This window comes from Mobula birostris, chromosome 3 (assembly GCF_030028105.1).
Source record: "Mobula birostris isolate sMobBir1 chromosome 3, sMobBir1.hap1, whole genome shotgun sequence".
NCBI classification, from domain to species: Eukaryota; Metazoa; Chordata; class Chondrichthyes; order Myliobatiformes; family Myliobatidae; genus Mobula; species Mobula birostris.
Genome location: NC_092372.1, coordinates 138,992,831 through 139,007,559, shown reverse-complemented (window position 1 = coordinate 139,007,559; position 14,729 = coordinate 138,992,831). Strand labels below are relative to the sequence as shown.

The following is a 14,729-nucleotide window of genomic DNA, read 5'->3' as shown; positions in this document are numbered from 1 at the left end:
AAAGAATTTTAATAAAGATGAAGGTCTCACTGTAAGTAAGAACTGGAATTCAATTGTAAACAAGGTGGGACAATGGAAACCTGATTGGATGAGGACTAACCAATCAGGAAAGATGGATGACTCGGGTATAAATACCACTGTACCAGGCATGCCTCGGCATCATCCCTGATGAAGATGGCAGAGTTTGTCATTGAAAAGTCGGTAATAATCGATACCTGTACCTGGCTGGAAGCCTGAGAGGAGTTTATCCATCAGCTACTGTATATTTCTAGATACTCCAAAGTTTCTCTGCCATAAGCACAGTATAGGTCAGTAGTGTAATGGAAAACTCTCTGCTGGCCCAAATGACCACAACTCATAAGAACCTCAACACTATACAGAACAAAGCGGTTTGATTGTGGTACTCTCGCCCCTCTAAACATTCAATCCCCCCACCATCAGCACACAGTGGAAATGGTATGCACCATCTGCAGAAGATACTGCATTACTTGCCTGAGTTATTCAGATAACTAAGGCAAGTAATGCAGTATCTTCTGTACATGGTACATGCCATTTCCACTGAATAACTTAATTACTGACAACTGAATAACTCAATAACTGGGCCGCACAGAAGCGTAGTGGTTAGCACAACTCATTTCAGTACCAGTGACACAGGTTCAATTCCTGTCGTTGCCTGTAAGGAGTTTGCACGTTCTTCCCATGAGAGTGTGGCTTTCCTCTGAGTGCTCTGGTTTCCTCCCACAGTCTACAGATATACCAGTTGGTAGGTTCATTGGTCATTGTAAATTGTCCCATGATTAAACTCAGATTAAATTGGGAGATTGTTGTGCAGCACGGCTCAAAGAACTGAAAGGGCCTATCTGCACTGTATCTCAATAAACAAATTTTTAAAACATCTCCAAGACCCTTGAGCTTTACCATAAAAAAGAACAAGGGCAACAGGAACCACCTGAAGATTTACATAAATTCTCAATTCACATACCATTGCTGATTCAGTTTTTTTTTTTATCAGAGCTGGATCTAAATTCTGGAACTCCAGCTCCTTCACAAGAAGGATTATAGCAGTCCAAGAAGGTGGCTCATTAAGAACAATTAAGGAAGTGCCAACTTGCCAGTGGTGCACAGATTCACAAAACAGTACAAGAGATCGGTAAAGCTTGTTTTCTGGTTTTGCATTGTAATGCCCAGATATGTAAAATCTCCAGGTAAAGATCCCTAATATGCCACCAAGTTATTAAATATAAATTAAACCTATGAAGATGCTAAAAAGATCCAAATATTTGGATTAAAAATCTCTTCTAAATATTGCTTTGTAAAAGTATTCCAAATACTTTAAAGACACATATACACAAACAAAAAGGCAATTTTAAAGTTATTTTACCCCAAAAGTTTCTAATATGGACCAAAGATCACAGATTTTTTCATTTTAATATTTTTGCATTAATTCTGGACTTTAATGAGCCTGAGGCAGGAATGGGAATAATAAGCAGCATAAAAAATTCAGAAGACTTTATAATTGTTGCCAGAAATAACTTAGCAAGGCTGGTTCTCTCAGTTGAACATACCCACTGTCTGATGCATAGGGTGACTAAATCAGCATTCATCAGGTAGCCACAGACTACAGCTTATCATTGCTGGATTTATAACTATAGATTTACTTGAAACAAGTCTGGTGGAATTTGATATGTCAGCATTTAATCTTAGTGCTGCATTATAACGTCAAATCATCTGCCCTGCCATACCTTGTAGGACTGTTGAAAGAGATTGAGTCGTACCTGAGAGTTACCAAGGAGCACTGTGCCAGCCTTTTCCCTGCACTTTTTAACCCTGTGTAGATCTGTCCCATTTCCATGGCCCCCTCCAAGCCGATTACTTCAAGTAACTGGTCACTTATATCTGAAAAGTAAATAGGAAATTTCATAATCCAAGAATGAATTAGTAATCGTAATAGGTCATAATTCAACCCAGTCAAGTTTTTCTCCTGGTAGCCAATCCTCACTGCAGAAACATTTCATAGATTAATTGCATTTCAGTAGTCCTTTTAGTTGTTTTAGCTACACAGTCATGGAACAATCAGCTCCTGTAACTGACAAATAGCTGGAATTCAATTCCAATTTTGCCATTAGACAGTACTTTTCAATTTAAGAAATACAAAATTGTTTTGAGCCCAAATAAATCCTGAGATAATCAACTCAGTTAATTCAGAGATACCCTCTGAAGTATTGTTTTGCTTTTTTTTTGGACCAAATTCATAGAAGCCGATAACTTGCCATTGACTCTACTGGAAACACATAGCACATAGCCTAATTAAAAATGTCTGTTTAGATTTTCAAAGTTTAGTTGTTTAATCTACAGTGTTATTTCTGCACCATAAAATACCAGTGGAAAACATTTCCCTACCTCTGATCTCAATTGTTATGGATGCTAAGAATCATCATAAATGGAAAATGAGATCTCGAGCATATATTGAACATGTCCAGGAAAAGACATTGTTGACATGGTTAGTAAGTTTGTAGGTAGCACCAAAACTGGTAGTATAATGGACTACTGTGGAATGTAGATCAAGTGGGAAAGTGTGCCAAAGAATTGCAGATGGAATTTAACTTCAACAAGTGCAAGGTGTCTGACAAGGAGAGTCAAAGCCAACATAAAAGCGAAAGAGCAGGCATATAATAGAGCAAAGATTAGTGGGAAGATGGTAGGAAGCTTTTAAAGCCAACAGAAGGCAACTAAAAAAGCCACAGGGATGGAAAAGATGAAATGTGAAGGAAACCTACCAAAGAGGATACAAAAAGCTTTCTCAGATATACAACAGGTAAAGGAGAGGTGACAGTAGATACCAGATTGCTGAAAAATGATGTTAGAGAGGTAGTAATCGGGGACAAGGAAATTGCAGATGAACTATTTTGCATCAGTCTTCACTGTGGAAGACACTAGCAGTATGCTAGATGTTTGAGAGTGTCAGGGGCAGATTTAAGAGCAAATGCGATTATTAGGGAGAAGATACTTGGGAAGCTGAAAGATCTGAAGGTAGATAAGTCACCTGGACCAGATGGACTACACCCAAGGTTTCTGAAAGAGGTAGCTGAAGAGATTGTGGAGGAATTAGTAATGATCTTTCAGGAATTACTAGATTTTAACACAGTTATAGAGGATTAGAAAATCGTAAATGTCACTCTACTCTTCAAGAAGGGAAGGAGGCAGTAGAAGGGAAACTATAGGCCAGTTAGCCTGACCTCTGTGGTAGGGAAGATGTTGAAGTCGATTGTTAAGGATAAGGTGTCAGGTACTTGGAGGCTCATGATAAAATAGGCCAAAGTCAGCATGGTTTCCTTAAGGGAAAATCTTGCTCTATAAATCTGTGGGAATTTGAGGAAAGAACAAGCAAGATAGACAAAGGAGATTTGATGGATAATGTGTACTTGGTCTTTCAAAAGGCTCTTGACGAGGTGCTGCACATTAAGTTGCTTAACATGATGACAACCTGTTGTATTACAAAAAAAAAATACTAGCATAGATAGAGCACCTGCTGATTGGCATGATGCAAAGTGGGAATAAAGGGGTTCTTTTCTGGATGGCTACTGATGGGTAATGATGTTCCACAGGGGACGGTTTTGGAACCATTTCTTTTTACCTTGATTGTCAATGATTTGGATGATATAATATTTTAAATGTACAAGTCATTGGTGAGACCACACAGGAGCACTATATGCAGTTAAGTCACCCATGTCCTACATAGGATGCTACTGGATTGGAGAGCCTGAGATATGAGTAGCAGCTGGATGGATTGGGACTTTGTTCCATGGATCACCAGAGGTTGGTAACTACCTTATAGAAGTACATATCAGGGGAACAGTTACAGTTGTATTCCCAGAGTAGAGAAATGTAAAGCTAAATGACCCAGTTTGAAGGTAAGCGTATAAAGATTAGTTCCTCATTCAGTTTTCTGCCTTTAAGAGTATCTTCTCTTTTCCTGAGGAAGGAGATAGAGAACTCGGTAACATGGTGTTATGATAACAACCTGACCAGCAAAACTAAATAGCTGTCATTAGCTTCAAGATGGAGAGAAGTGTACATGCTCCTCTTTACAATAATGGTGCTGAGGTTGAGGGGGTTGACAGCTTTATATTCCTCGGACTGAACCCCATCAATATCCTGTCCAAGTCCTATCACCTATATACCATAGACAAGAAAATTTACCAACACCTCGACTTCCTCAGGAGGCTAAATAAACTTGGCATGTCTAGATTGACAATCATGATTTTTTAATTAATACATCATAGGATGCATCCTATCTGGATGCAATACACTTGTTCTGGCAACTGCTTAGCCTGTGATCATAAGAAACCGCAGGGAGTTATGGACACATCTCAGCACATCATGGAAACCAGCCTCCCCTCCATAGCCTCTAAGATTAATACTTGCTGCCTCAGTAAAGCAGCCAGAATAAGCAAAGATCCCACTTAGCCTGGATATTCTCTCTGCTCCCCTTTTCCCTCGGGACCAAGATATAAAAGCCTGAACTCATATACCATCAGGATCAAGAACAGCTTCTGCCCATTGCTATAAGATATCAAGTAATTCCCTTGTGTAAGGTTAACAATCTACCTTGTTATGATCTTGCACCATATTGTTTACCTGCATTCATTATACCTTATTCTGTTTTCTGTTATTGTTTTACCTTGCGCTACCCCAAATGCACTTTGTAATGAATTGATCTGTATGAACAGTACCAGTGTTTTTCACTGTACCTTTGTACATGGGACATTAATAAACCAATTCCAATTCTAACTTGAAGAATGAATTATTTATAGAATGGTGGGATACTTACAGAATCCTCAAAAGTACAACCAGAAATGATTTTTACCATAGCTAACATGTTCAAAATGTCTTTTGGATGCATGTATAGCTCAAGATTTTAGAATAAGCACCTATTGTTCTTTCAGATGAATAAGCAATAATTTGCAAAGTTGAAAACTATGGCATTTATTGGAAAAAGATTTTTAAAATTTATTTATGTATGTATGTATGTATGTATGTATGTATTTATTTATTGGAATACAGTGTGGAATAGGCCCTTTCAACCCTTTGAATTACGCTGCTCAGCAAGCCCCAAATTAACACTAGCCTCATCGCAGGACAATTAACAATGACCAATAAACCTACCAACAGGTATGTCTTTGGACTGTGGGATGAAACTGGACCACCTGGAGGAAGTCCAGACAGTTATGGGGAGAATATACAGACTCCTTACAGCTAGTAGCGGGAATTGAACCCAGGTCACTGGTATTATAAAGCATTGTGCTAACCATTACATTACCATGTCGCCCAATTTTGTTGCATCTCCAATAAGCGTTGGACTCTTCACACTATTTTAATTCCCCAATAAGAAAGCTGGGATCAGGATGCCCTGTTCAATATCTAAGTGAAAATGAATGTATTAAATATGTGGCTTTTGTACTTATTTAATAAATTCATTATCTTTAATTGTACTTAAAATGCACCAAAATATGTCATTGTGTTCTCTTATTAGCTATTCTGAGCTTCTTCAATATTCAGTTAGTGCCATGCTAATGTGTCAGCTCTCAGCACACAGCTATCTCTAGATACACCAAGGCCAGCAGCAATCTAGACACATTTTAAAGTTTGCACTTTCATTTGGCTTAGTAAGTGTGTCAGTTCCCAAAGCAAAAGTTTAATACAGCGGGAACGATCCCAAAATAAACATTTATTTTGCTCTTCTTGACAGGTAAACAACCTATTTTATCTTGCTGTGGGAAGCCCGTGACCCATAAAAGTGAATGTGGAAACAGAGACAGTTAAATGTTCTAACTGGCTGTATTTCTACATGCTGTAATGCAGCCAGTTAAAAAGAATCTGGTTTTGTTCGTGATCTAGAATGAAGTCTTATTCAGTGTTCTGTTAGAATCACAATCGAAGAATCCTTGCTGAGAGCCTGTCAATAACTTTTGCTCTCAATAATGAACAATTTAGCACAGCAACAGAAAGTATCAAGGTTAGAAGGCTGGGAAACTGGAAATGAAATGAATCATGAAAACTGATCTGCAAAACTAGCCAAGGTGGACATACAACTCAGTTTAAAATATAGAGCCTCCAAAAGACTCAAGAACAGACTTGAACTTGTACCAATATATGGAAAGAAAACCTGCTGGAAAGTACAGTGGGACTGAAGTGATGTTGATCAACAAAAGCTAACAAGTAGGCATTTCCAAACCAACAGTATCAATAGTTTATACTCTTTATCACTGTCTAGCAGTCCCAGGTGAAAAGGAACTCTTCTTTTTCTGTTACAACTTCTTATCTGTGTTGCATATACATGTATCACTCTACTTCTTTACTAATTTCCTTTTCTCCCCATTGATGAAATTCACATTCATTGTTATAATCTCTATTGTTTGCTTGCTTTTCACTTCATGTTTATTTGATTTCCCCTGTTTTTCTTGTTTTTATTTTTCTCTACTGGATCAAACCTTTGCAGGATCTAAACAAAAGCTAGTAGTGGTTGCAAATTCTCATGATCAACAGTGAAGGACAACTAGGCCAAAGGCATCTTGGGCAACAGTACTAACCAGCAAGAGACAATTTATAATCGATTTTACACCCCATGTAGCTGTTTTTTCAGTAAACCTAGATATGGAGCTGGAAATAAATAAATCCTGGTGAATCAAAAGAACAACTATTTTCAGCTTTTGGAAAGAATATTAGAATTATTCCAGCAACAATAGTAATGTAAAAATAAAGGTGAATCAGAATTAGAATCAGATTTAATGTCATTGGCATATGTGTGAAATTTGTTGTTTTGCAGCAAAGCAGTATGTTGTTTTACACACAGTAATAATAAAAACTATAAGTTACAATAAGAAAGATATTTTAGATTAGATTCGATTAGATTATGAGGACACTCAGTCCTCGTTTATTGTCATTTAGAAATGCATGCATTAAAAAATGATACAATGTTCCTCCAGAGAGATATCACAGAAACACAGGACAAACCAAAGACTAACACTGACAAGACCACATAATTATAACATATAGTTACAGCAGTGCAAAGCAATACCATAATTTGATAAAGAGCAGACCATGGGCACGGTAAAAAAAAGTCTCAAAGTTCCGATCGACTCCCGATAGTCCCGATAGCAGGTGGCAAAAGGGAGAAACTCTCCCTGCAATAAACTTCCAGGTGCCGATAACTGCCGATGCATTGGAAGCACCCAACCACAACCGACTCTGAGTCCATCCGAAAACTTCGAGCCTCCTGAGCACCATCCTCTGCCGAGCACTTCAACCCTGCCCCAGCCGCCAAGCAACAAGCAAAGCCAAGGACTTGGGGCCTTCTCCTCCGAGATTCTGGATCACGCAGTAGCAGCAGCAGCGAAGAAGACATTTCAGAAGTTTCTCCAGATGTTCCTCAGTGCTCTCACGTCTGTCTCCATCAAATCAGGATCGTGCATGGCACCCTACTTGACAGATAAGAGAAATCATTCACTGGAGTGACCGCTGCACGCTGTGTTGCGTTGCCATCTTCTCCTCCTCCATATTTTAAAAATTCATTTAAAATAAGTTGTGCAAAAAGAGAGCAAAAAAGGGAAGCATATCATGAGATTGTGCACGAGTTCATTGTTTACTCAGAAATCTGATGGTGAAGGGGAATAAGCTGTTTTGAAAATGTGGAGTGTGTGTCATCACCTGTACCTCCTCCTTGATGGTAGTAATGAAAAGACAGCATATCCTAGGTGATGGGTGTTCTTAATGATGGATGCCACCTTTCTGAGGCATTGCCTTTTGAAGACATCCTTGATGCTGGGGAGGTTAGTGCCCATGATGGAGATGGCAGAGTTTCAATCCTGTGCAGTGGTCCCTCCATACCAGATGGTTAGAATGCTTTCCATGGTACGTCTGTAGAAATTTGCTAGACTTTTTTGGTGACATACTGTCTCCTCAAAGCCAGAATGAAATACAGCCACTGTCATGCCTCCTTTATAATTGCATCAATATGTTGGGCCCAGGATAGACCTTCAGAGATGTTGACATCCAGGAACTTGAAACTGCTCAAACTATCCACTGCTGATCCCTAGATCAGGACTGGTGTGTGTTCCTGAAGTCTGCAATCAACTCCTTGGTCTTACTTATGCTGAGAGCAAATTGTTGCACCAAGAACCATGGACTTCTGTATGTCATCATCCACAGGGCATATCTGTGCAAGTGTACATAGCTCGTGGTCTGTTATGTTTTCTTGTTATAGAAGTGAACCATGGACCTCTGTAAAGCCTATATTTTAAATGAGTCTTTAATGTATTCCCAGGCGGTTTCTTCCCCATTCTCCAGTCCTGATGAAGGGTCTCAGCTCCAAGCAGTAACTCTTTATTACTCTCCATAGATGCTGCTTGACCTTCTGGGTTTCTCCAGTATTTTGTGTGTGCTACTCCAGATTCTCAGCAATTTTCTCTGTGCAGAATTCCAAATGTAGTTTTGTGAGATATTTGGCAGACTGTGATCTTGAGTTGAGAGTTTGCAAGAAAGGTGCCATTTCTTTGCTTGTAAAGTTTGTGGATAGTGGAGAATGGATGGGGATTTGTGTGAATAATTAAATTAACATTGAGGAGTGTGTTGTTTTCTATGACAATCCATGAGAAGTTATGCTGTTCGTCATTGTGATTTTTTTTTATTTACACTGAAATGTTAAAAAATTGTATAAAAAGCTGCAATTGTATAAAAAGTGGCATAATAGGAAGTACAGCAATCAATCAAACAAGCTTCCAATTTGCCATCATCATTTCACCATGTCATCAAAATATTAAAATACCCAGTCTGAAAACAATAGTGAGAATAATATGGCATGGGCATGACAAGTTTGGTTGCAATTTAGAACCTGCAGTATTTGCAAAACCAATGTAAATATTGAACTGGGCATCTGTTTCCCGTGATATTTTTCATCCTCTTTCTATCCACCTCACTGATAGTTATAAAGGTAAGTAGATGTTCTAATTAATATTAATAAACACAGGTCATAATTGAAGCTCTCAAAATTCAAATAATTTTCTAATTAAGAAACAATAGCAAATCATGAGCCATGAGCACTTGTACAAACATGCACTGCAGATGTTTACACTATGCTTTCCATGAAATGTGTACCTCACATGTTGTGGTATTGAAGATTTGGGCAATTCTGTTCTAATACAATTATAACACTTGCACCAACTCAAAAATGTGGAAAATTGCCAAGTACAGTCTGTCTGGAGAAAGCAGAATGGATCCAATCTCACTAACTGCCACCCAAACATAAAATGATTGCATGAGATTCTCTGAGCACTATCCTAGGCCCAACTATCTTCAGCTGTTTCTTTAACAATTTTCATTTTATCATTAGTGAAGATATATCACTTATAATTGCACAGTATCCAAATTTCATTTGCAACTTTCAGCAAATGCGACAGTGTAGATCTTAACCTGGACAGCATTCAGAGACAGACTAAGTAGGCAAGTAACATTTGTATTATCAAGGTGCAAGACCATAACCATCTTCAATCACTCAGAGAGAGTCTAAATATCTCCCACTCCATCACTGACATGAAATGCATTACCATCATCACCTTGTGGATCAACTAGAAATACAACTGGACCAGCCACACAGATACAGTTGCTACAGGATCAAATCAGAAGCTGGTTATCCTGCTGAAAATGACTCACTTCCAATTCTTCCAAAGTATTTCTCCTTTCTGTGAGGCACAAACCAAGGATATAATGGGATGCTCTCACTTGGCTCTAACAGTACTCAAGAAGATTGGCACCATCCAGGACGATGCAGCCCAGCATCCCAAATATTCAGTCACCCCATTGTTCAAAGTTCAAATATCAAAGTTATTTTTATCAAAGTATATGTATGTCACCATATTTTTACAGACAAACACAATAAATACAAAAAAAACAATAGAATCAATGAAAAACTCTACACAAGACAAACAACTAATGTGCAAAAGGCAACAAATTGTGCAAAAACAAAGAGAAAAACAAAGTAATAACAATAGATAAATAAGTAATAAAAATATTGAGAACAGGAGTTGTAGAGTCCTTGAAAGTGAGTCCACAGGTTATGGAATCAGTTGGAATCCCAGCGTTGGGGTGAGTGATAATATCTACTCTGGTTCAGAAGCTTAATCGTTGTCAGGTAATAACTGTTCATGAAACTGAAGGTTTGGGACCTGAGGCATCTGTACCTCCTTCCTGAAGGCAGATCATGGGCTGTGGTGTGTATCACCCATAAAAACATTTCTTGTTGCAAGATTTCCAAAAAGCTGTTTTGCTCTTACTCTTCATCATGAAGTGGAAATTTATTTTCCATCATAAATGACCTAAAAATATGCTGGACTATTGGAAAAACCCACCTGGTTCATTCATACTAGCCTTACCAACAATGCCAGGATGCAGAGAATGAATAATAAAAAGAAATTACAAGGTGAAATTCTTGGAATATGTACAACTTTCAAGAATTTCACACATCAAAGCATGGTAAACAACCCAGTGCTGAGATGTATTTCACTTGCTGACACACAGGATGGCAAGATGTTGGCCAAATGCCTGTCACTGTACATCTGCTCCTCCAATGTGTAATGTATGAAGACTACTTCTGAGCTTATTTTACAAGATGAGGAGGATATTAGGGAAAACCTAAGGTAGACGAGTGCTGAAGAATTAATTTTTCTTTTGAGATCTCCGTGGGCATTCTTGTATTTGATGTTAAAAGTTACAAAAAAATGTAACAAGGCCAATTCCCTCGGATAGAAAAACTGCCCTGCATTATTACTAGACTTTATGGTGATGTGTGAGGATTCTTAGCTTATTACACAAAATAGATTTTGATTTGAGGTGTAGATTTTTTCAAATGTAAGTCTTGTAGATAGTGCTAAGTGCCACCAGCTCTTGAGAGATTTGCATGTTGGATTCTGACTTGCCTATAGCCAATGGTAGATCAAGACTCATGAGAAGGACAGTCAGCTTTCAGCTGATTTAGGGAGGAGTGTTAATTGTGTAGTCCTCTTCTCAACAGCACAGATTTAAAACAAGACATTTATTGAAGTCAACATCACTTCATGTGAATATCTCAAAAAATCGCCCACATTCCATTGTATTTCATGTGTATTTAGGTAAGAAAATGTAAATAACAGTAGCAAAGGATGCTCATACTGTGATTATGCAAAAATCCAAATAACAATCTGAAATAGTCCAACCTCTGTTATTTGCAAAATTATAGAGTCAATAATCAACGAGGAATTAACCAGTCATTTAGGAAAGATGAACATAATTAAATCAAGTCTACATAGTTCTATGAAAAGGTAAAACATGCTTGACAAGTTTTTTTGAAGTCTTTGATAATGTTACAGGAAGAGTTTATAGAGGGGAATCTGTAGTCCATTTAGATATCCAATAGGCATTTGACAAGATGCCACATAAGAGCTTAAATAAATTAAGTACAAGGAATTGGAGGAAGTGTGCTTGTATGGATTGCAAACTGGCTGTCACACAGAAATTCTCAAGTTAGAATAATTAAGTCCTTTTTAAGCATGAGGGATGTAACTATTGGAGAAACCTCAGGACTCTTGCCCCTCAAATGTTGGAGTAACTAATGTTTCTGAAGGGTTTCTGAACTAATGTTAATGAAGGGTTTCGGCACAAAATGTCGACTGTACTTTTTTTCCATAGATGCTGCCTTGCCTGCTGAGTTCCTCCAGCATTTTGTGTGTTGCTCAGATTTCCAGCATCTGTAGATTTTCTCTTGTTTGTGATTTATTCCATGAAGTTTAGAAGAATTAAAGGTGTCCTTATTCAGATCTTGACAAAGTAGATATTGAGATGCTTTCACTAGTGGAATGGTCCCAACTAAGGTAAAAGCTACAAAATAAAGGGCCAATCTTTTAAAACAAAGATGTGTAGAGGTTTATTCTCTCGGAAGGTAGTAAATCTCTGGAATTCTCTGCCATAAGACAGAGGAAGAGAATTAGGCCATTCAGCCCATGGAGTCTTCTCCTCCATTCCATTATGGCAGATTTATTATTCCTCTTAACTTCATTGTAAGTAATTTGAAGGATTAATTGACTTCTGCCATGCTGGATGTCAACTGGCCCAGTAGAAGGATGCAGCAGCTTTTTCCCATTGGCTGCCTTGCATGCCACGGCACTGGTGTCCAGTTCCAGGCACCTCAGGGGTGTAAGAATAGCAAGTGCATGAGACTTGCAGGCTTTCCTTTGTCTCCAGGAGCTCATCGTCATACTGAGTACTGAGGTTGTGACCAGTGCCGAAGAGCTATGGGGAAAGTATGCTGCAGATATAGGAAGGCTCATGTGCACACTTAGCTAAGGTTCGTCCATCATCATCAGTGAAGACCTCGACACCATTAGTACTTTTTACGAGGTTGAGTTGCTAGCTCGACGCTCAACCCAGCATAGATGGAGAGCATGCAAGGGAGCTGGCCGGATTCGAACTCGGGACCTCTCACCCCGAAGTCTAACGCTGATGCCACTACGCCACCAGCCAGCTTGATGGTGTCAAGATTAGCGCTTGATTTGAATTTAAGTGAGGGAGAGTTGCTCAGTGTCAGCCACACTCTCTCTTCCTAATTCTCATCTGGATCCAGTGGCAAGACAAGAGTCGAGACGGCTGGAGATGGGGCTCGGCGCAGTGGGTGACCAGGACGTCTTCTGTGTCTTGTTGTGCTCTACGCATTCCACGACGCTTGCAGAGACCACCTTCCTGACCGTTGGACCTTCCATTGGTCTTGTTCGCTCAATCCGCCGGAGTCCGTCTTCACGTGCTGAGATAGATATTTCCCTATCTCACCGAGGGTTTGAGACCCGTCGGCTACCCTCACCTGGTTTAACCAGTTTGTCGAAGCCGTTGCCCAGGGTGTGGCCGCTGTCGCATGCAAACTGCTACGAAGAGCCACAGGTGAGAGCTGAATGCCAGGTGGGGACCAAAGGTAGACTAACTGCCTTGAAAAGGACATGACATGTTCCCCCACCAGAGGTGCTACCCCTCCTTGACACCCCATACACCTTAGCTAAATATCTGTTGAACAGTTAATTCTGTAGTTGTGCAACTTGGGGAGACTTAATGAAGTACCTGTTGAGTTTGAAGAGTTACTGAATGTGTAGTGTCATTATTTCTGAATTTTAGGGGGACTTTGATGTTTGGTCAAATGTTTTACTGTTTGTCTGTAAATAAAGATTAATGTGCTAATTCATAAACAGTATCTCCTTTCTCACTTACCAAACCTGTGAGTCTGCTTCCTCATAATACCATCTCTCCTGCCTTTGCTCTGTAATCTTTGACAACCTTACTAATCAAGAACCTATTAAAGTCCACTTTAAATACGACCTGGCCTCCACTGCCATCTGCGGCAATGAACTCCACAAATTCACCATTCAATGGATAAAGAAATCCTCTTCATGTCTATTCTAAAGGAACATCACTCTGAGACTGTGCTCTCTGGGCCTTTAATCTCAAAATCAGAATCAGGTTTATTATCACTGGCATGTGATGTGAAATTTGTTAACCTAGGAGCAGCAGTCCAATGCAATACATAATCTAGCAGAGAGAAAAAATAATACTAAATTAGAAATTAAAATAAAATAAAATTAAAATAAAATAATAATAATAATAATAAATAAACAAGGAAATCCATTACCCATGTTGAATATATTAAAAAATGTGCAAAAACAGAAATACTGTATATTTTTTTAAAAAGTGAGGTAGTGTCCAAAGATTCAATATCCATTTAAGAATCGGATGGCAGAGGGGAAGAAGCTGTTCCCAAATCGCTGAGAATGTGCCTTCAGGCTTCTGTACCTCCCACCTGATGGTAACAGTGAGAAAAGGGCATGCCCTGGGTGCTGGAGGTCCTTAATAATGGGCGCTGCCTTTTTGAGACACCACCCTAAAGATGCCCTGGGTACTTTGTAGGCTAGTACCCAAGATGGAGCTGGCTAGATATACAACCTTCTGCAGCTTCTTTCGGTCCTGTGCAGTAGCCCCTCCATACCAGACAGTGATGCAGCCTGTCACAATGCTCTCCACGGTACAACTATAGAAGTTTTTGAGTGTATTTGTTGACATGCCAAATCTCTTCAAACTCCGAATAAAGTATAATCATTTCTCCAATATAGGAAGCATCCTCTCCACATCCACTCTATCTTGGTCTTTCAACATTCAATAGGTTTCAATGAGATATCCCCTCATTCTTCTACATTCCAGCGAGTACAGGGCCAGAGCCATCAAACGCCTTATAACACTAACCTCAGTCCCTTTGCATCTCTCGTGTCTGAACATTCTCCCATTTACAAAAGTCTACACCTTTATTCCTTCTATCAAAGTGCATGACCATACAGTTCCCTACACTATATTCTATCTGACACTTTTTTGCCCATTCTCCTGCAGACTCCGTGCTTTCTCAAAACTACTTGTTCCTCCACATAGCTTTGTATCATCTGCAACTTGGCCATAAATCCATTCGTTTCATCATCCAAATCATTGACATATAACCTGCAAAGAAGCACTCCCAATACTGACCCCTGCAGAACATTACTAGCCCCTGGCAGCCAAACAAAAAAGGCACTCTTTATTCTTACTCTTTGCCTCCAGCCAGTCAGTCAGCCAATCTTTTATCTATGCTAATTTCTTCCCTGCAAACTATAGGTTTTTAACTTTTCTAGCAGCCT

At 39.1% G+C, this 14,729-nt stretch overlaps 1 protein-coding gene across 3 annotated transcripts in view; it reads right to left on the bottom strand.

The window, feature by feature from the left end:
- dgkb (diacylglycerol kinase, beta) overlaps window positions 1–14,729 on the bottom strand; it is a 738,504-nt gene that overhangs the window by 82,569 nt on the left and 641,206 nt on the right. For all 3 annotated transcript variants that reach the window (XM_072251979.1, XM_072251978.1, XM_072251977.1), the window contains one exon: window positions 1,776–1,896. In XM_072251979.1, coding sequence (XP_072108080.1) covers window positions 1,776–1,896 — 121 coding nt within the window. The remainder of the gene's footprint in view (window positions 1–1,775; window positions 1,897–14,729) is intronic.